The following is a 26,776-nucleotide window of genomic DNA, read 5'->3' as shown; positions in this document are numbered from 1 at the left end:
GAATGAATGCTATAAAACTGGTTGTCAAACTGTTAGTTGCAACGCCCAATTTTTGGCTTGTTGTGAAACTGAGAAGCTGATAGCTATAAAGGAAAATGTATTGAGCCTTTTAGAAAATTGAACTGAGCTGCATGTGTGTTTACTAATGAGCAGGTGAATACGCCTCAGTCTAATTTGAAGGGGAGCCTGAGAGGAAGTCCATGCCACCAGAATGGTCCCCCATCTGATAAACACACCCAAAAAAACACCTGAAATGCCCCCCCCCCCAATACAGGGAAAATGTATTGAGCCCTATGGAAAATGAAACTGAGCCACATGTGTGCACTTATTTGTGAGTAGGCAAACGTCCCTTGGCTTTTATTAAGGCCAGGCGAAAGGAAATGCAAGGCCACCAAAATGTTTCCAATCCATTGAATGTTGAGCTCAACAAATGCTCCAGAAGGCAGCCCCTCTCCCCCAATCGAAGTAAAAAGGATAAAAACAGACTTGTATGGCTGGAACAGTGAAAATTTTTTTTAGTCTTGTAAACCTAGGTGGGTCCTGACAGAATGTCATTTTAAAAGTGGGTCCCACTGATAGAGTTTGGGAACCACTGCTCTAAACTGTGTGTGAGTGTGTGTAAGTAAACATGGGGCAGCAACAGCACACAATATCTACCCCACTTTTCAGAAGTGGAAATATTCAAGGGAGATACTCCTACCTCTTTTGAATAATTGAACCAGTTCCCACCCAACTTTCCAATGAAATGGACAAGACAGTACATTTTGCAGGTTGTGAATGGTTTTTTTTTCCTAATAATTTTATTTAAATAAGACACAGGAACGTCTATACTGGAAAAAAAATACAAAACAAAAGCCACACATTTCCTTGTGTAAAGCAATTTTGTGTGGTCATTCGAATACTGTTCAGCACAGTGGCTAGAAATAACAGTACAACTATGTACAAAACTCTTGAAACAATATCTGACAAATTTCTACAGCTGGATGTAGGATAAATTGGAGATCAACAACTGCTGGGAAATTTACATAGCAAAGCATTAGCTTTAAACACATTTGAGTTTGAATCTTCCAATACGAGAACAAATGTGTGTGACAATTAATATTTAGTTTCTCATGGGAAAACAGAACAAGTAATATCACTGTCAATAGCATATACCAAATTTCATTCTAAAAGTCACCTGAAAGTTTAGCATCAACATCTGCAACTATGTACTTATATTTGAAAACAGAGAAGAAGGGAAATGTACTGTAACATTAAACTTAAATGTATGTTTTTAAAGAATTCAGGTTGCAAAAATTGCATGCTTTTCTCCTTATACTTTAACATACAAACTATATAGTGCTTTTGCCAAGGCCTGAGATTAGCAAAGTTAAAGATGCCTGTCGCTGTATTTAAAAAAGATTTACTGTTTGAAAAACAAAACACAGCTTTAGTTGTCCATTCTTATCAGCCTGCTGCTACAGTCCTACAATGACTGGAGGTCTACACTTCCTAACAGATTACTACCAAACTCTTTGGTGATGATAGGAAGGAAACTGGACTTATCTTGCAACAATATACATGTGCTGCATATTTTCCATATTTTTGTCTTGGATACTGAGGGCTTTTTATTCTTCCTCCCCCCCTCCCCCCATTTTGTCCTCAAAAGAAAATAGTGGTGAACGTAGATGCTGCTGCACCAGCTGCAATCATTTGGGTTCCCAGAACAGATAAAACCATCTTTCTTAGGAACAGACTTGCACAAAGCTACTTCCACAGAACTGAAAGCAAAGACCCAAGTGTCTCTTACCTTTGGGGTCCCCTCTTTGTACTGCACAGCATTCTCTGAAAGCGGTGCTCTTGCAGTCCCAAGGCAATGCTACTGGTTGCTTCTAGGTTACACAACATCTTTGAAGACATGTACCACTTGCAAGCCCCAGCACTGTCCACCCACCTTCCATCTGAAAACAATCTACCTAGTAATTGTCTTAAACAAAGGGTTCTGGGAAAGGCTTTGATTCGGTAACATGAGTTAAAAACTATTGCTTTTTTCTTTTCTTTAAAAAATTTTTTTTTACAAAACCTCATATGCCACCTATGAGAGATTTTTTAAAAATCCGAGTGCAAAACATTCACTGCACAAATAAAACAAGATTCACTGATCATTGCTTGTCAAAACCAGAGATTTTCCCCCAACCAGCACACAAATGAACATTTCCTCCTGAAGAGAAACTAAACATTAATTAGACTCTTAAAACAGTAACAGTAGCATTTCATGTTCTTGACTTGCCAACAAAAACACAAAAGGAAATTCCCACCACCCCCTCTGAAACCTGAAAAAAATTGGCTGAAATTAAACAAAAACATTCTTGCCGTAGATCCTCTCTCGCACACCTGCCATGGAATGTTTCTTATGTACAGCCTAGAACTGAACACTTTACTCACAACAGCTTAACCGTCCTTAACTGTGCAACACCTGAAACTTTAAAATGCCACAATTTACACACTGACAGTAAATGCAACAGTTGTTTGACTTGTAACCACATGACAATGTGATGTCATACATCACAGATTTGCTGGTTCTCCTCATATTCACCCATATGCCCAGGGTTGTCTCCCTGGATTTGAATGCACTTTTTTCCAAGAAAGTGGAATGTAATGCGGAAAGAGTAATGCATAAAACAAGGAAAGGCAGAAGAGTGATGATCGATCCCTCTTTAGCTTTTTAGCTGTAAAATATTTTATATCCCAATATGTTATACATTCCAAGTTACCTGAGTTTAGACTTCGAGAGAAGTACCTGAAGCGAGGCCATAGGGTGGGCACTGTGCAACGGTTGTGGCCATATATATATATTTATATATAATTTTTTTTGCATTGTATGTATTACAGAAGTTCAAAACATAAATACCTGGAGAAATTGTAAACATAATCCTGAAGTACAGTATTTTCCATTGAACACAACACAGCAAGACATTTTCTATTTAGACAGGCAACCTTTGTTGGATATACAGCTTATTTGTACTGCAGAATTTGAAGGAGAACACAGGACACAGGACTAATCTTGTCAAACGTTCTACAAAATGCATAGTCTCCACTTAAAATGCTTAATGATACACAGACCAGGCAAGCATCCTGCCTTCCCCTGCCCCACCCCATACACACACACTCGCACACAAAAATGCTGAATAAGCATTTCTGTCCCTGCCAAGAAGAGCACTGAAATATAGAAAGATGCTGATAAGAAGCTTTTGTTTTGTTCTGAAAAGGGTTGCCACTCATGCAGTTGAGTTTGAAACCAACACTCACTCCACCTTGCTCTAGATGATCACGTAGTTTTGAGGAGAGGAGTGTTCTTCAGACTGAAGTTCTTGCAAAAGCTGTGGTGGTTGCTGGGATGGCTGTTGTACTAAGACCTCTGTAGAGTCCATTGTGCTGGTGTCATCCGACAGAGAGGAGAAAGAGACCCGAGATGAAAGCTGCTCAACAGTCAGAGCACTCAAAGCTGTGATTTGACCAGAATTTGGAGAACTCTTGAGTGTCAGGTCAGAGGCAGGTAGTAAAGGACCCAGAAGTTTTACAGGACAGAAAGCTGATCCAGTCGGGATGAAATTAACCTTGTTTTTGTCAGGACATGAAAAGAGAGGGGTTGAGACGGGCTGACGAGTCCTACAAGTGGAGGGGTGGAAAACAAGTTAAAGTTAACACACTTGAACAGTTGAAGATAGCTTAAAGCAGAACTGCAGTTCTACATGTTGCTAAAATGTGAGTGACAAGGAATGGGATATTTGACAGATGAGCAAACATCTTCCATATTGGTAGTCAGTTGACTGATTCACAGCAATATGCATGCAAAACAGCCACTAGAGAGCAGTTAGAAAAGTGGTTCTTTTCAAGAATCAATTCAACAAAGACTAGGATTCACACACCATATTGGGTACCCTTTGTTGTTCCACGGATCATCACGTGAACAGAAAACTCGCACATAAAAGGGCAGCATAATTTAAGACAACTTACTTTCCTTAGAGCTTCACATATCCACCCAGCAAAGCTTCCTAGCTCTATTGGGAGCAGTCCGCTTAATTATCCAGCAGGGCTTTTCATTCAGGCCACACAGCATTTCCTGGCTCTATCCACTTTCCCATACAACATACTGTACATTTGGCCTCCTAGTCTACGGAGTAGTTCGAATATAGTTCAAACAAAATCTCAAAAGTGACTAGAAGAACATAGTTGCTTTTTACAGGCCTTAGAGGTCAAAGAATTAAAGCTAATCTAGCACCAATATAAAGGCAGCTTTACACAAGGTGAAAAATAGTTTTTAGAATGCTGAAGAATCCATAGATAGCCCTGCCTGCATTTTCCCCTTGGTTGCACTTTGTCCCCCCTACTGAGCTGACAGAACATTTCAAGCTTCATGCCTGTGCAAGACTGGTTTGCTTCTAGAAGAAAAAACACCCATCAGCTGGAGTAGTTTATTCATCTGCAGTTGAATAGGTTTGGTAAAAAGGTTTTCTGCATGTGCAGATCCCAGCTGACATAAAAGGCATTACTTACGACATTTCCTCAAAGACCTTCACTCGCTCACATCCCTCTGGGGGCTCTCGTTTGAACATGTAGCTGTTGTTGGGCTTAGGAGAGGAGGCATACTTGGGCAAAGGTGAGCTACTCCCACTGTCTGAAAAGTTAAAGCAGTTATATTACTAGGGATTGAGAGGGCTTTTTCATTAAACTTGATTTCCAAACATGATGGATTTTGCACAACTTCGCAGCTAATACCAGTTTGCTTCAAATCGCAAAGTTCCTTTTAATGCAGGGTATTTCTTCCAAATAAAAGCTTTAGTGAAGCAGTCATCTACCATACAACAGCACATAATAGAATATTTTTATCCAGAATGCTGCAGACTAAAGAGAGCAAAGCTATAATCCTGCAAACAAATAAGTTCTTTATTATGCATTTTTTAAAATGTTAACCATCAGGGCAATACGCAGTGCATGTAGAAGAAGGGCAAGTGGTTAAAGATCATGAAAAGTCCAGTTGTGTCTTGTCACTGCATCAACACAGTAATTGAAAAATGCTCACAAGTAGCTTTTGAAATACAAAGTCACTAACAAATGTTGTCTACAATAGTGACAAACAATGAAAAAGAGCACAACGAGACCTGAACTAGTAGATATGACAGGTGCTGATGCATTTTTCTATGTATCTGTGTGTGAGAGCTTTAACCCACAAGAAAGTGCTCCTTGTTCACCATATCTCTACTTCTTGTGATCAACATATTGGAACAGCTGCTTAGGGTTACCTTTGCTTGCTCATGCCACAACAGAAGAAAGGCAGCAGTTCCACAAAGTGCCAAAGCACAGCTCCCTTGAATGCTCCACTGAAGAATGGTCTTTGCATGAGGAAAGGACTTGGGCAGATCTCATCTCTAGACTAAGTGTTGAATATCTTGTGGTAACAATTCCTGAACTCATTACAACTTGATTTGTTTATATGTTCCAGGGATGAACGAAGAGTTTGAAATGAGAAGGACTGCTGATTTTTCTGTCTTTCATCCCAAGATACACAACTGAAGAAACAACAAGAGTTTTAGCTCTGGGGTGGTACTCATACATTCACAGAGGAGCACTTACAATGTACTGTTAGAATGTGAGGAATTGGCAACCATCATTTCTCAAATCATATGAAAACCAAGATGGAAACTATAGAAGGATAAATTCAAGTTCTACTAGTTTTTGAAAAAGTGACCTTGATTTTTGAAGCTCCTCCTAATCTCCTTCCTCCATGGTTTTACATCTGAGAAGGAAACACACTTGCAGATCAACAGAACTCAGGCTCTCATTATCCACTAGGACCTGCCAATATTAATTTCTGTATCCATGCAGAGACTACATTAAACCAAGGTGATAAAAGCCACCTCTTGAATTAGGAAATGCTTTTTTCCTTCGCTTTTCACACCTTAGATAAAAGTCCTGCAATATTTTATTCCCTTTGTATTCTCAATCCTACCTACCTCTGAATTCCCAATAAAGCTTTTCACATAAATCATCTTTCACACAAAAACACTTCTAAAATACTGGAGAAACCGCAGTATCATAAGCATGGTCTTCAGGAACTTAAGAGTAGGGCTACAAAACAGATGGTCAATCAACAATGTGCGGGGTTCTTTCTGCCTGTTACAATTAAAAATGTACTTATGAGAAGTGAGGCTCCAGTTTACAATCCAAAAAGTAATGGCCAAAAACCAGTATCTTGCTTTGTAGAATAAGGTATCAAAAGTGAGCCCGCAGGCTGTAAATAGCACAAGGGGTCAGCAAACTGAATTCTAATCACTGGCCCCCTGTGGAGCTGGCATTTTTAATGCAATAAAACAGCTTCTAATCACACTGCAGACTGAGCCCTTTCTCACCTCCCCCTCCCCACACACACAACAGGTGCCATTAACATTTTCTCCACCCCCTGCTGTGCAAGATCACTCTCCCATCCCAAATCAGACCATGGGTTCCCTTTGCAGACTTTATGTTCATTTTCTTTTGAAAACTTCAACCTATTTAAGCAGCTCTTTATAGAAATGTAAAGTAAACAGCTGATCTGATCCAAAGAGCGGCAATGGAGCCTGTGGTCAAAGCGCAGCCTTAGCTCGCAAAGAAAAGATGCTTTAGAAATGTAAAGCAGGTCTGTGTCTGGCCAGCAGGTTAGCTCTCCCCACGCTTGATCAATTATTAACTTCCATTTTCTATTCAGAAACACAGTCAAGTCCAACTTAAAGCTGATTTACTACTGAAAAGTATAATGGAAATTTAGCTAAAGAAGAAAACAGGGCCCATGACAGAGCACAACAGAGCGGAGAACCTTTGAGTATTATTTTAAAGGCCTTTTTAGCATAAGATGTTCAAACTTGAAATTTTTCTTTCCAAAACACTGGTACATAGCGTTAATCATCCATTTAGGTTGAATCATCACAGAAGAGGCCTAAAGCAAAGGTAGCAGATGGCTTGTACACAGGCTGGACTTCTGAAGACACAACAAAAGTTAAGGAACTTCTAGTCTAGAACGAGAAAGTGGAAAAAAAAAATTGGCTGTTGAGGGAAAAAAATCTATTCATAAAAGAAATGCCAACTCTGTTTCTCAAAGCATTTCCAAGCTACCACAAAAATCAGGCCCCAATTAAACTTTTGGGGGGAGGGAAGAGGATGAGTTTCTCATCACCACTAATGTCTACCCCAAGCTCCGAGCCTTCTCCTTTTTCTCCCCAATAAAAAGATAATGAAAAGTATATGTCTGAATAGAGTCCAAATCCTAAAAGGCGAATTACGTTTTCAAATATTACATCTTCCCAGAGACAATCAACTACAATCCTGAATAATATTACTTCAGTATATTTTTTTAGATTTCTGCTTATTTTACATGTGCAGTGTAAACACTTCTTCCAAAATAAGCAAAAAAGAGTTGGGAGTTAAAAAAAACTGAATTTAACAATACAAAAGCTGTCATTGTTCACTGCCAATCGAATATATTAATAGGGAGGCAGAAAGATCCAAATAATCAATGCCATCACAACACACCATTAAGTTGGAGCCAGCAACTGCAACCCAGTAAGATAGCAGTTTAAAAAAATAATAAAGTGCCTGAACAATTGCTCAGAGATATGGGAAAGATTTAAGAACAGAACACTCATCTTCTGTTTTCATCCAGAAATTTTCCTTGAGATGGCATATTGAGATAGCATTTGTGCTGGTACTACCCAACTTTCCTTGACCCCCAAACTATAAAAATTCACTGGAAAAATATAATGTCCTACATTCAGTTCACAAGTCCAAGTTTAGTAAAATTACAATGCAATTCTTTAACCAAAAAGCTACACAAACAACTGCTAATGCTTTATTTATAATGTTCTGTTATTTCTGTGTTCCTGTTAAGCATATGATACAGCTAAGGTGGCACATCTACTTTTTGAGTGATAACTGGATTATCAAGCAGAGGCCCTGCTTGCTATCAGGCTATCAATTGTATCAAAGAGAGCAGCCAACAGACAAGCACCTGTAAATACACAGGTTCCCAAAAGCAAATCATCAGATTCATCCTAAAGTTCCATGTTCAACAATCAAAACTGTTGGCCCAACCACCAAAATGCAGTTGTTGACAGTCAGTTTTCAAATCTTTTGGTTAATAACTGTGGTAATTAAAGCAGAGTGCTATCTTTCATCCACCAAGAATACAGCTATGCAACTTGCTTAAGACAAGCACAAAAGGCCAAAACATTCCCTATGAGTAGAGGGGTATACAAGCACCACTTTCCATGCTAGAACTCAAGAGTGTTCCTACAGCTGAATCTGTGCAAGCAAAGAAGCCAACCTTGGGGTTACACAGAGACCATTTCTCTCTCTCTCTCTCTCTCTCTCTCACACACACACACACACACACACACACACACACACCCCTAAGAACTCTAGCAGTTTACAGGATTTTTGCGTATTGTGTTCGCCCCCAAAAAGATTTCTGGGGCTACAGTGTCATTTAGGTTGCATGAAAGCAAGAGAAAATTAAGGCTTCTTTTGAAACCAAATGTTGAAATTATTCCATAGCATGCAAGAACTAGAAGCAAAATATATAGTTATCACTGAACACTAATGAGATTCTCATTAGAAAGATTATCATTAGAAATTCTCATTAGAGATTCTCATTAGATTAGAGATTCTCATTAGAAAGAGATTATCATCTTTTTCTGACTTAATTTATATTACAAAAATAAAATGTTCACACTACAACAAGCCTGGCCCTCAAGGCCTGTGAGTGTGGGACAAAAGAAGTCTACCAATAAACTGACAAGAAATCACAGGTGGGCAGAAATTTACACTACCATCTCTGGACTTATGAACAGTCTGAACAGGAAGGGGTAGAGTGTGTTAATGTCCTCTGTGACAATGCTCTAGTGGCAGAGTGGAGATTTGAACCAGATCTCCCCACTCCTGGAAAGAAGTCAATATTCTAACTCACTAAATTCCATACCCAATTCCCATGCTTGTGTGAAATTGTACAACACCCTGGACTTGGAAAACACTGAAGACCCTCTGCTCTTAACTAAGAGGAACTGTCAATCCTTTAACCCATTTCTGCCCAGCCCACAGGTGTACACATTTCATCCCTGTTGTGTATATGCAATGTTGGACAGAAATGGCTTAAACACAGATCTCATCACAGCAAGTCATTTTGAAATAACATTAAATTTTACACTGATCTGGAATAATCTTATGGCTTTCCTCATTTAAACACTAATGCTGAACAAACAATAAACATTTAAAAATAAAACATGAAGGTTGTGTTACTTTCAAAAAATGCAAACAAACTCAGGGTTCATTTATTTGACAAGCGAGTCTCTGTTTATGGAACATTTCCTTAATACTTTCTCCTAAGTCTTCACATAGTAGCCTTCATAAAGAGTTAAGATTGTTTGCTGTGTCCTCCTGACATTTATGGAAGATGTTTGTGAAACTGCACAAACAAGAGGGAAAACACATGTAAACAAGCAAAAACAACTATGAGCAATCATTGTTCACACCAACAGGACCAAAACAAAAGTTGATGCAGCACGATGAAGTATAGTAAAGAAACCACCACCAGTCAATACAAATGGGCTCTCACCTTTGTCACGGTCATACAACATGTCTTCTGTGGAGCAAGGACTCCCATCCTGAGATTCAGGAGGACAAAAGGGAGAGATACATGGGGAATGGCTGCTGCAGCTGCTACTGCGCTCCTGGACAGAAGGAGTTTGTGTATCAATGCTGCGTGTACTGCTGCTACGATAATGAGCAGGTAAGGGTGCTCTTCGACCATCAGGAATATCCAGGGGCTGCAATGAAAGCAACACTGTTAAAATGCATGATGAGTACTCATTCTCCTGCAGTGAAGTCCGAGACCTGGAGGGCACTTTGACCTGTGCTAATTTCTTTCAAGCCAGACATGACCTTGTGGGAGGGAGGGAAGTCAACTTCCAACAAAAGGAGGCAAGCGACACAATGGCATGCTGTTCATCAACTTGTTGAGTGCAACAGACTGCGTGAAAATTCCAGAATGAGCAGCTATATCCTTAAACAAACGTCAGAGCTGGATGTACTTCAGCAGTTTGACCACATGCTGAGATGTATCCTCACGAAAGAAATGCTCTGGCATTTTTTAATAGTAACAGTAACAATCTACTTTGGGGTTATAGAAGACACAGGAAAAGTGACATAATCATTATTACAGCAAACAAAAACCACTTTTGTGATTTCATAAAGGCAAAAATCATACTTGCTTTCCCTTTAGCAGATATCAGGGGGAAACAAAACTTTAGCTCTGAATCAGAGTCCACTGGGACCTTGTGGGTAGGCAGCCACAGCTTTGAAAGGGTTAAAGACACTATATATGCAACTTGGAGTTTGTCCTGGAGCTATTTCTGTTTCCTTAATAAGCGTTTACGATCACTTCCTCGTAAGTGAACATGTAAAAAAAACAAACTAAAAGTAGTCACTTATTTCTGCATGGTTTTTAAAGTGCGAATTTTTCTGCAAAATTCACATTTTATAAATGTGAGTAAGAAACAGTTTCTTCTAATACTTCACCCTCACTAGAAAATCTGCCTGCCAAACAGATATTTGAACATTATGAAGGCCCCACTTTGTTACAAGTTATCTACTGAAAACCAGCTTACACTACTATCATCTAAGATCTTATCAGCCTTGATTAACGGTGATGAATCTTTTAAGCAAAGTAAAATGTCAGTATTCATGAAAAACCTATATGGTTAAACTGTGGGTTGCAAAGTCAGACACATCACACTTCAAAGAAATATTGATGAACATGAGAAGGGTCAAAGGTGGATGCAGAAATGGTTGAGTCAGCCCTGAAGAGGATACTGAAAAAAGATACCATTTTCTACTTCCTGAAAGCCTGCTGCAAAGGAAACAGTAAAGAGATGGTATGCGTAGTCATCAACAGAAGCGCAAAAGTGAAAGGGTTTAAGTTCCAGAAAGCGAGATTTTGCTTTGATAGCATGATCTCATGCAAGACCCTTGCAATCATTGGAGAAATTGCTTCTGCATTGTAGAATACAATTTTTTTTCACTCTTATTTTAACCAAGGCTTCCAGTTCATCAAGGCAGTCCATTTTAACAAACAGAAATAACTGAAATATTTCCACTTTATCTTTTCACTCAAAGCTTTTAAATGACATCAAAATAATTTATAAGAATAGCTTTGCCCTCCTGCAAGATGAGCAGATAGTTCAGGACTACCTTCCATTTGCTGCACTCATCACCTAACACTACATCCTGCAGCAACTGGCAGCAAATCAATGCAACCTGCAACAAGGACTCTGCACTGCACCAGGAATACCCTACCCTAAGACTTCCATTGTGGTTAGTGTAGGGATCACTTCACTGACAGGCTGAAAACTCACAGGGGAAGATACCAGCAGCCCTTCAATTTTCTCCAGCAGTCCACCTGGCATTGTTGTGCTCACACTAGGGGCAGGCCAACAGATACCAAGTTGCCTATAATGAGCATGCTGAAAGTAGGGCCCCTTGTCTGACCTGCTGGCATATGCCTCAAATATCTATGCACTTGTATGTATTAGTCCAGGGATGTCAAACATAAGGCCCAGGAACCGGATGTGGCCTGTGGAAGCTTTTCATCTGGCCCTTGGGCTTTCAGTTGCTGAATGGTGCTGAGGTATCACTGTTGAAAAGGCAGCCTGCAAGACAACTGGTTACCATCTATTTAATGACATCACTTCCTGCCTAATGACATAACTTTCGGCCCTCAGGTGTCATGAATGCTATTCAGCCTGCTGTATGAAGTGAGTTCAACACCCCTGTATTAATCTCAATGGTATAGGCTGCAGCAGAAGTAAAATAAAATCGTAAATTTATAAAAACCTTTCTACTTCATGACCCAGTTGGGTGGCTTGCTGCCATAGTTACGAAATAAGAAGTTACTTCACAACATACACAATGAGAGCGTTTAAAAACATTACAGAACAATTACTGCACAGTTGAGCTTTTTTGTAAGAAAGACCTCTATGCATTCTGTAGATTATTACTAACAAAACAGCAAGTAAGGCTGCAATCCTATCCACTTTCTTGGGAGTAAGTCCCATTGACTATCATGGGATTTACTTCTGAGTAGACATGCATAGGTTTGGGCTCTATGTCTGTAAAGAGGGTACACTATGTCATCAGCAAAAGCCAACATTCTCTCAGGGAGTCTCATGAGACCCAACACCACAAAGGTTTTAACAGATTAAAGCCTATGACCTAAAATGACATTTGTATCACTGCTATTAGACATATCAAATTTTACTAAGCGCCAATTACCCAGCAGACACATCTTTTAGTACCTAAAAAGTACATTATGCAGAACAGCATCTGGCAAAGAAATATGATTGCCTCATTAAGAGCATCTTTATTGTGCTTTGACCACTGTCATATTCGCAGTCCATTGTTAAAGAAACTGTTAAGCAGCACACGCCTGTATTTGCCCCCAGTATATTTAAACAAACGCAACTATAAGTTCCTACAGAATACCTATATTCTTAATGTGAATTGATTTTAGTTCAGTCATATTAAATGGCCTCCTACATTTCTATATTATGTTCTTTAAAATAACCAGTGTTAGCATCAACTTACCCTGGACACCTCTTCCTTTCCACTGTTCTCTTTAATGAATACTTTTTCTAATTCAGGGCTTATTCCTTCTACATTGCACGACACACGTGAAACGGTTGATTTTGGCACGGAAATGTTTGACAGTGGCATAGGGACTGATCTTGAGATAGAAGCCTTTAGGGTAAAACAAGAGAGATGTCAAATTAGCTTTAAACTTACAGTAAGAGTTTATAAGGTGAAAGGTTGAATTATGTACTCCTATAAAGTTCCAGAAACAGCAAAGTAAACATTTCAGAAGGTGTTCTGAAACCAAGAACACCTTTGTGGTGCTGTAGATTCATAGTGCAGAGGCAAGCATGAAAAAGGAGAAAAGATCCAATCCCACTTATTGCACAGGCTAACAGCTCAATATTATGGCCCACTAAAGAGATTACATGGATCTAGAAGCAAATGCAGACAGCCAGGTGCATAGTCACCACGCCAGAGGTGCTGTGTCAGAGCTTGGCAAGGATACTTTGGGGCAAGTCAATACCTCACCTATGAGCCAATACAGTGGTGTTCTGGGCACAACAGAGTCAATTATGTTTGTACAACTCCTATGTGAAGCAATGCATATGAGCTAAAAATAGGATTTCAGCTGATAGACAGCAATGCAAGACAGATTTCTCCCACTGCCTCATCCTACACCCCACCATTAACTGTCTGCTCAAGCATTTTAGGGTGGGAAAGGATGGCAGAGTGTCCACATCCCTTTACAATTTGTTCCAAATGTTAATTAGTGCTAGAGTTTATTGTGTCTAACCATAAATCATTTAAAAATGTGCAATATCCTTTGGTAGATACAAATAGCCCTTTGAATGTTAACACACTAACATACATGAAGATACTTGCATATACCACAGCCAAGGCAAGAGTCACATGATCTCTTTAAAACACTTGCAAATCAAGTCTTCACAGTAGTCTAGCCAGATACAATCCAACATCTAACTTCATATGAGATTATGGGTATCAATCTGCTTCACAGGTCTATCATACTAAAAATTCCACCCAGACTATTCAAACAGATAAGATGGTCAAAGGGGTGAAACACATAATTCAAGAGACATTGGCATCACAGTTATGGCACTTCAATGTGACAACACTATGTCACAGGGTAACATACGGGGGGGGGGGGGGGGAGCTACAACCAAACCAGTCACAAAATGAAGACTAAGAGAGAAAAGCTAATCTCCTAAGTAGAAGAAAAGCTTTTTACCCCACAGGAAACCTCTGAAAAAATTAGGGAAGGTCCTGATGTTCAGATTATGAATCCCTTCAGTCTTCTAAAGAAAATGGAGTAAAACTTATTTGCTCCACTGCTCACCACTTACACAAGAGGTTCTAAATTGTAACCTACTTCTGTGCAGGCCCACAGTGGCTACAAAATTAAAAAAACTAGTACATTTCCATTTTTCATGAAGATTTCTTACACATTTCTAAATGTTGGTAAGACCAGTAAAATGAATCCTTTAGTTTTTCTTTGCAATTGCAAGGGATAAGTAAAAACACAGGTCTATAGGGTTCCATGGTGCCTGCCATATTCTGTTAAGATATTTCACACCATGTGCTGTAGCATGATTACAGAAAAATGTAATGCGTGCTGAAAAGGAGGCAATATCAAGAAGCCCAATTAAAAATACTGTGGGTGCCCATGCTGATGCTACAGTTAGCTACTCTGCACGCAACATCTGAAAGGGTTCAGGATCATACCCTTTCTGCAAAAACTTAGCAAAAACTAAGAATTTCTGACCACTAAATAATGAAATCCAGATATCCTGCTTACTGTGATTTCATAGGTGGGAAGGGGTCAAAGATAAAGATGACCTCTTTGGGCTGGTGAACCAGGTACTCTTAAATTAGCATGTTTGAAGATCACAAGTGCAGCAAGGTAAAATCACCTTGAAAACTGAGGTACTGGCACTCTTTAGGAGACCTTCAGTGAATTCAAATACAGAGACAGCAAGTAAACCTAATGCCTGCTTCTGACCACCTCAAAGTTGCTATGAAACATCAGTGCTGAGGGGGTGTGTGTGTGTGTGTGTGTGTGTGTGTGTGTGTGTGTTTTAAACCGAATATTTCGTCAACTTTTTTCAAATGTATTTCCTACTTGGTTATAGCCATACCTCAGCTTTTTATTGCCTGGAGTTAACACTGAAATAAAATTTCCACTGGAATTCAATGCTATTTGAAAGGGGGCTTGAAATTCAGAACTGAAAAAGGACATTCAGTTTTAATTCTAAGAGGTGAAAATGCTGCCTGAACTAGTACAGAGGTCTGCTTACCTGAGTCTGATTGATTGCTATATGGTTGCCATGGAGAGGTGACTGACGTTCTTTTTCTTTATTGTGACGACTACTCTGTTTACTGCGCTGGAGCTGCTGCCTCAATTTGGCAATCTGATAGGAAGACATGAAATAAGAGAATGTTTGGAACAGACAAGGATTCTGCCTTGAGACCAGCAAAATGGAAGCAAAAGTCCAGTCCTTTGCAAGCAGGACTAAGTGCACAACTCCACTGGCACAGAGATGGGCATGGATGCAATTACTGCTTGTTCCAAGAAATATAGTCACCCTGAACTAAATGCTCTCTTACAGTCCAATTCTATGAATATCTACTCAGAAATAAATCCACTCAGAAATAAATTCAATGGGACCTACAGTAGTTCCACACAAGTGTGTATAGGACTGCAGTCTTATTTTCTAAACATATGGTTTTCTTATAAGTTTAGCATAAAATGAAGGAACTCTTTATTGGATACTTCAGAACAGGTAATGGGTATACCATCATATCTAACTGTTCACAAAATATAATGTTGCACTTAACTTGGAAAGATGATACACTACATTAATTCTGCAGCTGTTTGCAGAGGCTTGAACAAATCCTCTCAAGACAAAAAGTTCTGTAGGGGAGCTCCCATATCCACAGATCCCGTATCTGCAGATTCAGTTTGGGTTCGGGCCCAGCGTGGGCACACCCACAAGCACCTGCTCCAGAGGTGAGGGGAGCTCTACTCCCTTGCCTCCGGAGGGGAGTCTGAGCTCAGCAGAGGACATCCATCCCCAGGCTCTGCCAGGCTCAGGCTGAGCTGTATACTTCAAATAATGCAATTCTTAGTTTCACGGAGAAATCAGAAGGGACATTTTTTCTTCCCTGAGCACTAGTCATACTTGGCACCATATCAAGATATTTTTACTCTTCAATGCTTGTAACCCACACAAAGTTTAGGATTGTATCAAACCCATTCAGTTCAAATCAAGGCTACCCTAATATCACAAGGATGTATATTTTGCTTTTCTATACTTCCAACTTCTTAAACACATGTTAGCACAATATTGGCATACAACATTCTGTTTCTAGGACATTAATGGAACATACAAGAATGCATAAAACTGCCTTCTATTTTCATATCCAAACATGTTAACAGAATGTTATACTAAGCATGGCCTGAAAACAAACCACAAAAATTGGTGTACTGGGGTACTATGTTGTATTTCAAACATCACTTCTGAGAGATTTCTATGTTTGCTTTGGTTGCCCTCCATGCAGGCACTCACAGTACAGAAACCTTGAAAACAGAAGCTTGCAAGAACTTGTAGAAAGCAATTTAGAGTACAAACACTTAACCCGCATGTTGTGAGACTAAAGGGACCCCACTTTGCCAAACTGTTAAGCACTTACTTCTTTGAGTTGATCAGCACTCCCCCATGAAGCTGAACGCTGATGCGATCTCTTTTCTAATACCTCTTCTGCCCAACAGCTAGGTGTCTAAATGAACAAAAAATATGGATGATCTGGGACCATTACTTGCTCTACATAAGAAGGTCAAAACACCACAATTAAGCATCTGTATTGTGCTTTGAGTATTCAAAACACTTGACACATCATCCCATCAACAACCCTGAACCAGTATTATGATTATTGGGACTTACTTAAGTCACTGGGTGAGACTGTGGCTGAGATTGAATTGAGCCAATAAACTTCCTGGTTAGCATATCCGCTTTTAGTAGTTGCGCAAAACCAGGTCTCTACAAAGAGCTTTTTCTTAAATTTTTCACTTTAAAACTGAATAATTTGTACATTGTTAACATGCATACTTTATTATGATACACTAAAATCATAGCTGCGTGTTTAGAATACACACAACATTAAAAACTCATAAACAGAGAACACAGACTGTGCAGTGGAACAGGCTTCAAGCTGCACTCTGGTCACATCCCCCACTTTCTCTGCACTATATCTGCTATACTGAAAATGCTACTTCCCAAGGCAAGTTAAGCCACATGAACAGAAGCAGATGTGAAAAAAATTCATAACAAAGGGAACATTTGTTTAGAAGTGCAAAAGTAGAACTCTTCAGTTCTGTAACTGCAAAACTTGTTACTAGACAATAATTCACAAAAGATGGTAAGTATTAGCTCAAGAAAAGAGGACAGGGAGGAAGTGGTGTACTAAAAAAAATACCTAAAGGGTCATTCTATGGAAGTGATAGAAATCAAAGTTGGAGTTTTGTAACAAAAGTCACAGAAATTCTTTAAGACAGTTTTTTAGGGCTATCCCAAAAACATCTTATCACTCAGTGCCATTTAATCAGGTTATACTGAACTTTATGTAACTGTTTTGCCAGTAGATGACAACACTATCAACTAATTTGTGCAAATTTTAATACTATGATCACTTTATCCTGCCTTTCTTTCCAAAGGGCACCCAAGGTGGCTTATCCCTTAAAAGTGATAAACAGGTCATATTTTTAAATTGGTAACCATGCAGAAAACTATAGAGGTGTATAGAAAGAAGAACATTACAGTGAATATCTCTTGTAGCAGAACAGATTGTAGTCCAAATGCCTATTCAACATTGAGGAAGTCTTTAGAATTTTTGGGGTGCACACAGAGCAATCTTGTTAGGCACTTGCATGATGATCAATAGCAAATAAAAGTTGTTCATAGGCAAGGCCCCATCCCCTCTCATCTTCTTCTGATACACACAAAAAGCAGCCACAGCTGTGACTGTTTTGTCCATGGTAGAGAGATCCCACCCAAACTTAGAGCAGGGGTAGGCAACACAAGATATCTATAGCTGCTTTATCTACAATATTGGGATCTCTGCTGAGAAAAGTATGCAGGTCAGCATCATTCTCTACAGTGTCCAGTTGCACTAATTGGAAAGAAACAATAGCACACATTGTTATGGGAGTTTGCTTACTTGCTCTTCCTTCTGGTAAAGAGCTCAGATGAAGAGGCAATACTACATACAATAGGAGTTCAGGTAACCAATGTATACAGAAAACACATATGCACCATTCCTATATATCACCACATCCTGGGATAGATTATTTGTGCTTTGGCTCTGATGGTTAGCACTACCAAATATTCAAACTGACAATTCTAAATGGATAAGCTGCAGCACAGCTCTAGAGTAATGCCTATACAGTTGGCCTGCATCTTATACTGCAATGTTGGAGTGCAAAGCCAAAGGTGCATGTAGCTGAAATTCTCTTAAATCCAACTAACATGTACTGTCACCAAGAACTAAAAGAACAGTACAAAAGACACATGGGAACAACAGCTTCATTCTCCCATTTCAGGCTCACTTCAGGGCATAAATAGTTATATGCAGAATAAGTAAGTACACAGTTACCATGTACTAGTTACGCAATAAAAAGTAACTGTTCAAACTATTGTTTCTCTCTATTTTGGGGGAATGAGTACATATCTGAATTCTCACAACTCAATCATGTGCCAGAAGCATGCCAACTGTACTCCATTTCCCTTTAACTACAGGGACCAAACCAGTTCCACAGGGAACAACAAATCCGCCATTCATATGCATTTGAAAGCAAAGCAGTACTGCTTTTTCAACCTACGTCTTCAAATATATGAAGGACTGCCATGGAAAAGGGCAAATATTTGTTCTCTGATGCCTGAACTAGAGCTAAGGAGTTTAAACTGCAGGAGCGGATATTTTGATTGAATATCAGGGGGAAAAAACTCTTATTACTAAGGCAGTTTAACAATAGAGCCAATTACCAAGGGAAGTGATGGGTTCTCCCTCACAGAGGGTCTTCCAGCAGAAGCTTGACACACACCATCTGGAGATGTTCTAGAGAAGATTTTTCTGCTTCAGGCAGGAGGCTGGCCAAGAAGGCCCCTTCCAACTCAATGATTCTATGTCTGTTGGCTCATGAAAGTCCTTTGCAGAGACAGCTTCTGCAGTATGACACTCCTATCCCCTGGAAGCATATTTGGCACCATCCTCAGGTTTTTTGCCAAGAGTTAAAAGCCTAGCTTTTCCTTCTCATCATCAATTTGCTATAGTTTGCTATCAATAAGTTTGGCAGTTCTGTTTTTATTTCTGTTGTATTGGCTGTTCTTTAGGTTCTCAAGTGTACAAATTGAGTCTCATTATTATCAAAGGTTCACATGGATGGCAAAAATCGCAGGATAGCACATCAATTAAAAAAAACAAAGTCCCTTTGCTCAGGTGATTTAAAAACAGCCTTGCTGACCTTTGTGATGTTAACAATCCAATAGTCTCACCAGGTGCTTAGAAAGCATTATCTTTCTCTCAGTGTTCAGGGGGAAGGGAGGGGGTCTCTTAGAGAGAATGATTGATAGATAGCTGGCTGCCCTCTATTGCTGGCTGCCCTTAACTATTGTAAAGGACTATTTTCCTTTAATTTAAAGGGCCCTTCTCATCCTGTTGTGATAAAAATCTCTACAACAGTAAAAAGCATTTTAATCAGCACATTCCTTCTCATTTGCAGTGGCCATTCCTGTTGAGTCAAATCTGTGTATAAAAAAATCTGTATAACAAGGTTGGACCTGTACTTGGTTTTTAAAAGTTTGTATTCTAAATCCTTGTTGAGGAGAGTGGAATATATATATTTCTAAATAAGAGGGGGGAATCAAAGGTACCTTTGTATCTGGGGCATGTATTCAGTCCATTTCAGAAATAGAACAAAGCCCCAGTTAACATTAGCTGTAATTTGCTTCACTAAAAGCTTCAGCTCCACTTCTAATACACTGATGACCAAAAATGAGAAGCAGAATCTCTATGAAAATGCTTGATCACGTAGAAGCGTATTTCTTCTCTCCCTTTTGAGGGAAATGAATCAAGTGGATGGGCTCCCAAGCAGGTTCAAGCAAGAGAGAGAGGACTCTAATACATTATGTCATTGTGGTAATTGGGGGAAAGAGACCTCCACCTATTCAAAGGTCTAGATAAGATATGAAGGGCACTATTCTAACCAGATCTACTCAGAAGTAAGTCCTATTTTGTTCAATGGAGCTTACTCTCAGGAAAGTTTGGTTAGGATTGCAGTTGAAGAAAGGCAAAGAACAGCCTTCGCAATGCTCACATTGCCATTTATCCCTACTGCAGATACTGCCCTGGCCGGGGGGGGGGGGGCACAAAAGAAAGCTATGGGAAATGTAGTTCTTGCCTCCTATTAGTGCTTTTCTTTTTGTTCACATAGTATTAGAGTGCCTTTTTTGCAGCCCACATCCTGAGGAATGAAAAAATGTTTGCAACTTCATTACAAAAAAAGTCATGTCCTAGAACTAGAATTCTGTTAAGCTCAGACCAAGTGAAATGTATCAAGCCAGTGCACATCATTAATCCAATATGCTATTGTGTACAGTATTCATTAATTTCCCCTATCATTATCAGGCAAGGTCAGTGTTTTATTATAGTAACCTTAGGCAAAACTCAATAAAAGTGGTTTAAGTGGTATGCACACTGTTAGATGATCTGAGGTCAAATCTACACTACAAGTGCATATTAGTTTTATAGTGGTTTATGATAAATTCCCTCAGAGAATCTTAGGATGTGCAGTTTGATGAGGGTGTTGAATTCAGATTCCTACTCAGCTTTACAGAACTATCATTTCCAGACAATATACTTTTCCCTGAAAAGACAGTATCACTGAAGTTTGTCTGTAGTGTAGATATGCTCTGAGATAATCTATAACTGGAAAGAAGCCTCTTGGGTAATCTAGCATTACATATCTGTATGCCTATGTTTCACACTTTTCCTTGTTTTCAATCCTCATTATAAGGTCTAGATGCAGAAAGGCTTTTCCCCAATAGCCATTTCCCTTCCTGCGGGGGTGGGGGGCGGGAGAGAAGAAAACACTCCTTCAACTTCTAGACAAGGTGGTACCTCTTTCTAAAGGCCAGTATACTGTATATAGGTGGAATCTTTTTATGCACAGGGGTTTCATTCCCTGAACTTCCGGGAATTGGAAAAATTCACACTGTGCCAAATCAACCAGAAACATGTGACTTTACACAAATTGCAGAAACCGCATACAGTTAAGCAAATAGCGCTACAGCCTGACACTTGGGGATGGAAGAAAAGTAAGGAAGCAGCTCTCAATCCCCCCCACGATGTCCCTGCTCCCATACTCAGCCCTCCCTTGTTGCCAGCTGTCCCTGCTTGTTTCACAGGCAAGATGCTGAGCTTTTAAGAGTCCAGTCCTATGGATTCTACTTAGAAGTAAATCCCATTGTAGTCAATGGGGCTTATTCCCAGGAAAGCATGGAGAGGATTGTAGCCGTAGATCCGAGTCCTATGCCTACCTACTGAGAAGTAAGTCCCATTCTAAGTCAGTGGGGCTTACTCCCAGGAAAGTGCGGGGAGGATTGCAGCCTAAATTTAATGCTTGGGATTGCTCAGAAGACTTGCTTGCTGGGCTGTTTTGCTTGTGTAGGCTGGAGCACAGCCTGCAGCATCTCAGTCTGAAGGAGGGGAGAAATTGGCAGACAGTGCCTGGTTTTCTTCTCATTTTCCGCTTTGGGAAACAAGCTGGAGGAAAATGCTCCATGGGTTTTTTAGAGCAAACCCCCTCTGTTACTAATCTGTGTGTGAGAGCACAGAGCTTCCCCTCTCCCCACAAGATTCCCATGGATTCCTGCCGAGTCTTCTGCACTTGCCTCTTTGATGACTCAGGGGTTCCAAGGAGTCATACTGTTCCTGCGCAAGGTGCATAATCTTTCAGAGCCTCTTCCAAGGCAAAGCTTTTTTGCAATGTTTTGGGTTGCCTTGAAACAGCATGAGACACCAGCGCAGGGCAATGATGTGTGTGACTTTGAATTCTCCCCCCATTTGCACTGAGATAAATGCGCAGATTAAAAAATCAGTGTATAAAAAGTTTGTGCACCTGTACTTAAATACAAGCATGATCACATCCCTAAAAACCATAGTACCAAGATAATTAGAACCCAGAGTGTCTTTCAATTGTGACATGCCCCTCAGTTCATTTGTTGGCTTTTTAAAATCTTATCTTGAATGAGCTTGAAAAAATTTCACCAGCTCTTGTCAAATTGTAACTCAACAACATTGTTATATTAATATTACAGTCGGAGGGTCTCCTCCCCCATCATCCTGCTCTAGCATGAACCTCAATTTTCTACCTTTTGTCCACCATCATCTACATCACCCTGTATCTATATTTTCTCAGCAGGGACTCTTCTATTCTGAACTACATACTCAGAATGAAAGAAATGCCCAACTATTAGCTTGGGTATTGAAACAGCATAATTTTTCAACTATGAGACTGTTCCAGTACTTTCAGGACTGCTCATGGGGTTCTCTCAATTTTCGTAACTGTGCACCTGTGAAAAGCCTGGTACACTGTGAGAGCCCTTCCATGGTAACTCTTTCATAAATGTGGATTTCTCTTACACAATTAGCTCTATGTATTATGCATGGGGGGGGGGGGAGATACAGAGGCATACTGTACATCTTTGAAAATAAATTTCCTAGATAAAGAATCAACAAAACACCACTTTACAGTTCTGAGGCTATTGCAAATCTGAGCCAAGCTGTATGACACTCTATTTCTATATACTGAATTCTCCAGAGTAAACTTATGTACCAGGTTTTTTAAAGTAATTTTTCATAAGGGGGTGTAGAAATATTAACCACCCTCTTCTACCACTTACAATGTGGAAAAGCATGTCTTGATTTGCACAGGGGGTCAGTGAGTAAGCAATGAGTTAGTGAGTAAAATCAAGCATGTCTTGATTTGCACAGGGGGTCAGTGAGTAAGTAGAATTAGTAGCTAACTCAGACTCAAAATATTGTCCCCGTTATATATTTGCAGAAGAGACTTCAAATTATCACTATTCTTTATTTCACCTTGAAAAATGATTTGGAAATTTGTATAATCACAACCAGCAGATTCAGGTGCATGGCTAAAGATAATCACTTCAGAAAAGGAACAGAAGGTACGAGAACAAGCTGCCAGAATCCAAAAGCTAGCAGCTAGCTAAGCAGCTAGTGTCTTTTGCAGTTTCTCCTGCCTTTCTTTATTTGTATTCTGCCTCTTACAAAAGGTGATTTGAGTAACAAGTCTATTTTCCACTTCACTAGCTGGTCAAGTTTTGAGATTATTAAAAATGTCTAATTAACAGCTTGTACTATGCCCTCAAAGACCCCAAACAAACTGAGGACAATAAAGCAAACAGAATTTTGAAATCTAATCCAGGAAGAGCTAAAATGCTGTGTAAGAGTCAAATTCTCTCAGTTTATACTATTAAACTTTTATTCATTTCAAATGGCATTACCACAAACATAGAATGAAGTTGCAGCATACATAGCAGAGGGGACAGAGTATTTTGGAACAGATTATATCCTGGAACTTCTATCACCATTTCTTTTTTTTAACTTTACACTTCTGCAAGTGAAAATTTTTCCCTTCATTGTGATACAAACCTGAATTATTTCAAAGTTCCATTTATTCGGGGGGGGGGGGAGGAACAGACAGCTATTTTCATTTATCTCTGTTTCCATCAGCAGTCCCCTGTGTACCCCCAAATATTTACCTCCAATGGTCCCTCCTCAACCCTCAGGAACAGATTTTTTGGGGTATGAGGGGCTTCATGCAAAACAGGAGATGAACAAGAATCCTTGCAGCTTCATCACAGAACAGAAGCAGCACTTAGGATACAACCCTCAGTGCTTTTGAAGTACATAAAATTTTTTACAAATGAAGAACGAATCAATTATGACATGGTTTTGTAATACAGACGGTTTTGTCCATCTTAAACAAGTGCAAAAGAGTTAAAAGCGATAATATTTTAAACTGCACATTTCTAACTATGTGTATGGGATGAACATTTCTAAGTTCTAAATGCAACTTAGAACTCTAAATGGAGTGGAGGAAATGTTCATTTGCTAAGGTGAAGTAAAAAAAGTGCTACAGAATTCTCTGCAACTCTCTCATGTCATGCATTCACTTATTTAGAACCAAAACAGGATTACGATAGTTTAAGGTCCTGGGTTCTGTTGTATATTTATGTAGCCTGCCACCTCGAAAGTGCATTGTCCAGGCTCCATAAATTTTGAAATATCCTAGAGCAGTGTTTCTCAACTAGTGGTATATGAGGTACATGAGATGAAAGTATCGACCCAATGTGCGGCAGCAGTGAAGAAGGCCAATTCTATGCTTGGGATCATTAGGAAGGGTATTGAGAACAAAACGGCTAGTATTATAATGCCGTTGTACAAATCGATGGTAAGGCCACATCTGGAGTATTGTGTCCAGTTCTGGTCGCCGTATCTCAAAAAAGACATAGTGGAAATGGAAAAGGTGCAAAAGAGAGCGACTAAGATGATTACGGGGCTGGGGCACCTTCCTTATGAGGAAAGGCTACGGCGTTTGGGCCTCTTCAGCCTAGAAAAGAGACGCCTGAGGGGGGACATGATTGAGACATACAAAATTATGCAGGGGATGGACAGAGTGGATAGGGAGATGCTCTTTACACTCTCACATAATACCAGAACCAGGGGACATCCACTAAAATTGAGTGTTGGGCGGGTTAGGACAGACAAAAGAAAATATTTCTTTACTCAGCGTGTGGTCGGTCTGTGGAACTCCTTGCCACAGGATGTGGTGCTGGCGTCTAGCCTAGACGCCTTTAAAAGGGGATTGGACAAGTTTCTGGAGGAAAAATCCATTATGGGGTACAAGCCATGATGTGTATGCACAACCTCCTGATTTTAGAAATGGGTTATGTCAGAATGCCAGATGCAAGGGAGAGCACCAGGATGAGGTCTCTTGTTATCTGGTGTGCTCCCTGGGGCATTTGGTGGGCCGCTGTGAGATACAGGAAGCTGGACTAGATGGGCCTATGGCCTGATCCAGTGGGGCTGTTCTTATGTTCTTATGAGGTGGTGTCTGGTGGTATACTTGCAGGACCCCTGGGACATTTGCCACCCAGCAATGAGATCAGGAATGTGAGGCAACAAAGAGGCAGGAGGTTCGGCTCAATGGGCAGAGCTTGAAAGCATGCTTTTCCGTGTTCAAAAAGTTCTCCTGTCCATCCTGAGCCTCTTACTAGTGTTTGCTGCGTTGCATCTGGCCCCCCAACCTAGAAGTAACTGGCAACGACATAACTGCCAGTTACATCTGGCGGTACTTTGAATTGGTGGACGATGTGAAGTGATACAGCAGAAGACATACCTTAAGAAACACTGTCCTAGAGCATTGCTTCTCAAACATTTCACACCTGGGACCCACTATTTTGAATGTAGGGCCCAATACATTCATCAGCTTCGAGGGAGGAACTTCCTTCTCTGGTGTTTTTTTACAGGCTGTGTTCACCTGGTGGCATTAGATTCCTCCAGGCCTGCCCTTTGCATTGGACTGAGGCACGGTAATCTACTGATGAGTAAATGTACGATGCCACTCAGTTTCACTTTCCATATGGCTCAATGCCTGTTATCCTTTTCAGATGCAGCTTGTGACCCACAGTTTGAGAAAACCTGTCCTAAAGATTTAGTTCTCTGAAGTAGTACCTGATCTGTTTTGTACATGAATTGTAACATTCTTGCAACAAAGTTAACTTTTAAAACTCATGTTTTCACTCAACTCTTAACTTCCGCCTCTATTCACCATTTCAGGTTTAGCTTGACAAATACTAGAGACTATTTTTGCAAGCACTTTAAATAAAAAATGGTTAACTTTCCTGAGAGGCACTTGGGTACAGGAGACTCACCTGTGGAGAATTACCACTAGGTAGGTGATCAGGAATGGAAGAGAGCTGACCAACCCACCTCCACTCTTGCTTTTTCACATCAATGTGCCACATATTACTAGAATAGGTTTGTGGGGGCAGCTGGGCAACCATTTTTTTTCTAGGCTAATCACTTGTGCTTAACTGCAAGGCCATTTTGCCAGGCTTTCAATGGCCAGGCATGCATTTTGCCGTACAACTCAACAACCTCAGTACTGGTCCATAACAAAGTTGGTGCTACCTAGTAGTAAGTGCTTCTCATGGACTTCAGCAGTATGGAGGAACTAATGGAGAGGATGCTGACAAATGTGCAAGTGTCTTGCAGAAGATACCGCCCTAAGAAGTAGACAGACAGAAGTAGGCAAAACTGGAAGTGGAGCGTTATCACTCAACTTTCACTTTCAAAGCTGCAGAGAGCCCTGCAGAAGGTTTCGCAGGGCTCCCTGCACCCCTGGAAGGCTGCAGGAGGCTCAGGTAAGTGCACTCAAGCCCCTGCAGCCTCCTGAGCGGCGTGATCCTGGGGACGCCCCAGTCTGAAAAGCCCTGGTCTAGGAGAATTCCTCAGCTGTGCACCCATTCTTGCAGGGGGAGCACAACCCCATTCAAAGTGGGTAGATGATTCAGTACCTGCATTGCGGATTTCCTGACCAGGACGACATCTGTATTTTCAAGATTAAATTTCATATATTGGCTTTCATCCAGTCCCCAATCACATCCAGACAGAACCCCAGCACTTTCACAGCTTCCTTGGAGCAGGATGGCAAGGAGAGATAGAGTTTGAGTGTTGTCAGCATATTGGCGACACCCAACTCCAAATCCCGGATGATCTCCCCCAACTGTTTCAAGTAGATTTTAAAAAACATGGGAGATAGGATAGAACTCTGCAGAACCCCAAACTGCAAGGGCCAGGGTGCCGAACAAGTGCTTCCCAGCATCACCATCTGGGACCTGTCAGACAAGAAATGGAACCATCATATAGCAGCGCCTCCAAGCCCCATTTCGACTAGCCAACCCAGGAGAATACCACGGCCAATAGTGTTGAAAGTCACTGAAAGGTCCAACAGGACCAGCAGGGATGCACTACATCCCTA

The 26,776-nt window shown here is 40.3% G+C and overlaps 1 protein-coding gene across 2 annotated transcripts in view; it reads right to left on the bottom strand.

The window, feature by feature from the left end:
* Positions 1-762: 762 nt before the first annotated feature.
* GLCCI1 (glucocorticoid induced 1) overlaps positions 763-26,776 on the bottom strand; it is a 52,028-nt gene continuing 26,014 nt past the window's right edge. Inside the window, exons 3-8 of one of the 2 annotated variants that reach the window (XM_066627536.1) lie at positions 16,345-16,431; positions 14,949-15,062; positions 12,649-12,801; positions 9,623-9,833; positions 4,537-4,657; positions 763-3,648 (exon numbers count right to left, since the gene is read on the bottom strand). In XM_066627536.1, the coding sequence (XP_066483633.1) occupies positions 3,300-3,648; positions 4,537-4,657; positions 9,623-9,833; positions 12,649-12,801; positions 14,949-15,062; positions 16,345-16,431 (1,035 nt within the window). In that variant the 3' untranslated portion in view covers positions 763-3,299. The remainder of the gene's footprint in view (positions 3,649-4,536; positions 4,658-9,622; positions 9,834-12,648; positions 12,802-14,948; positions 15,063-16,344; positions 16,432-26,776) is intronic. The other variant, XM_066627537.1, reaches the window with a different exon arrangement.

The sequence above is a fragment of the Tiliqua scincoides genome, chromosome 5, assembly GCF_035046505.1.
Source record: "Tiliqua scincoides isolate rTilSci1 chromosome 5, rTilSci1.hap2, whole genome shotgun sequence".
Classification (NCBI taxonomy): domain Eukaryota; kingdom Metazoa; phylum Chordata; class Lepidosauria; order Squamata; family Scincidae; genus Tiliqua; species Tiliqua scincoides.
The sequence above is the reverse complement of the archived record's forward strand: the minus strand, read 5'-3'. Positions and strand labels throughout refer to the sequence as shown.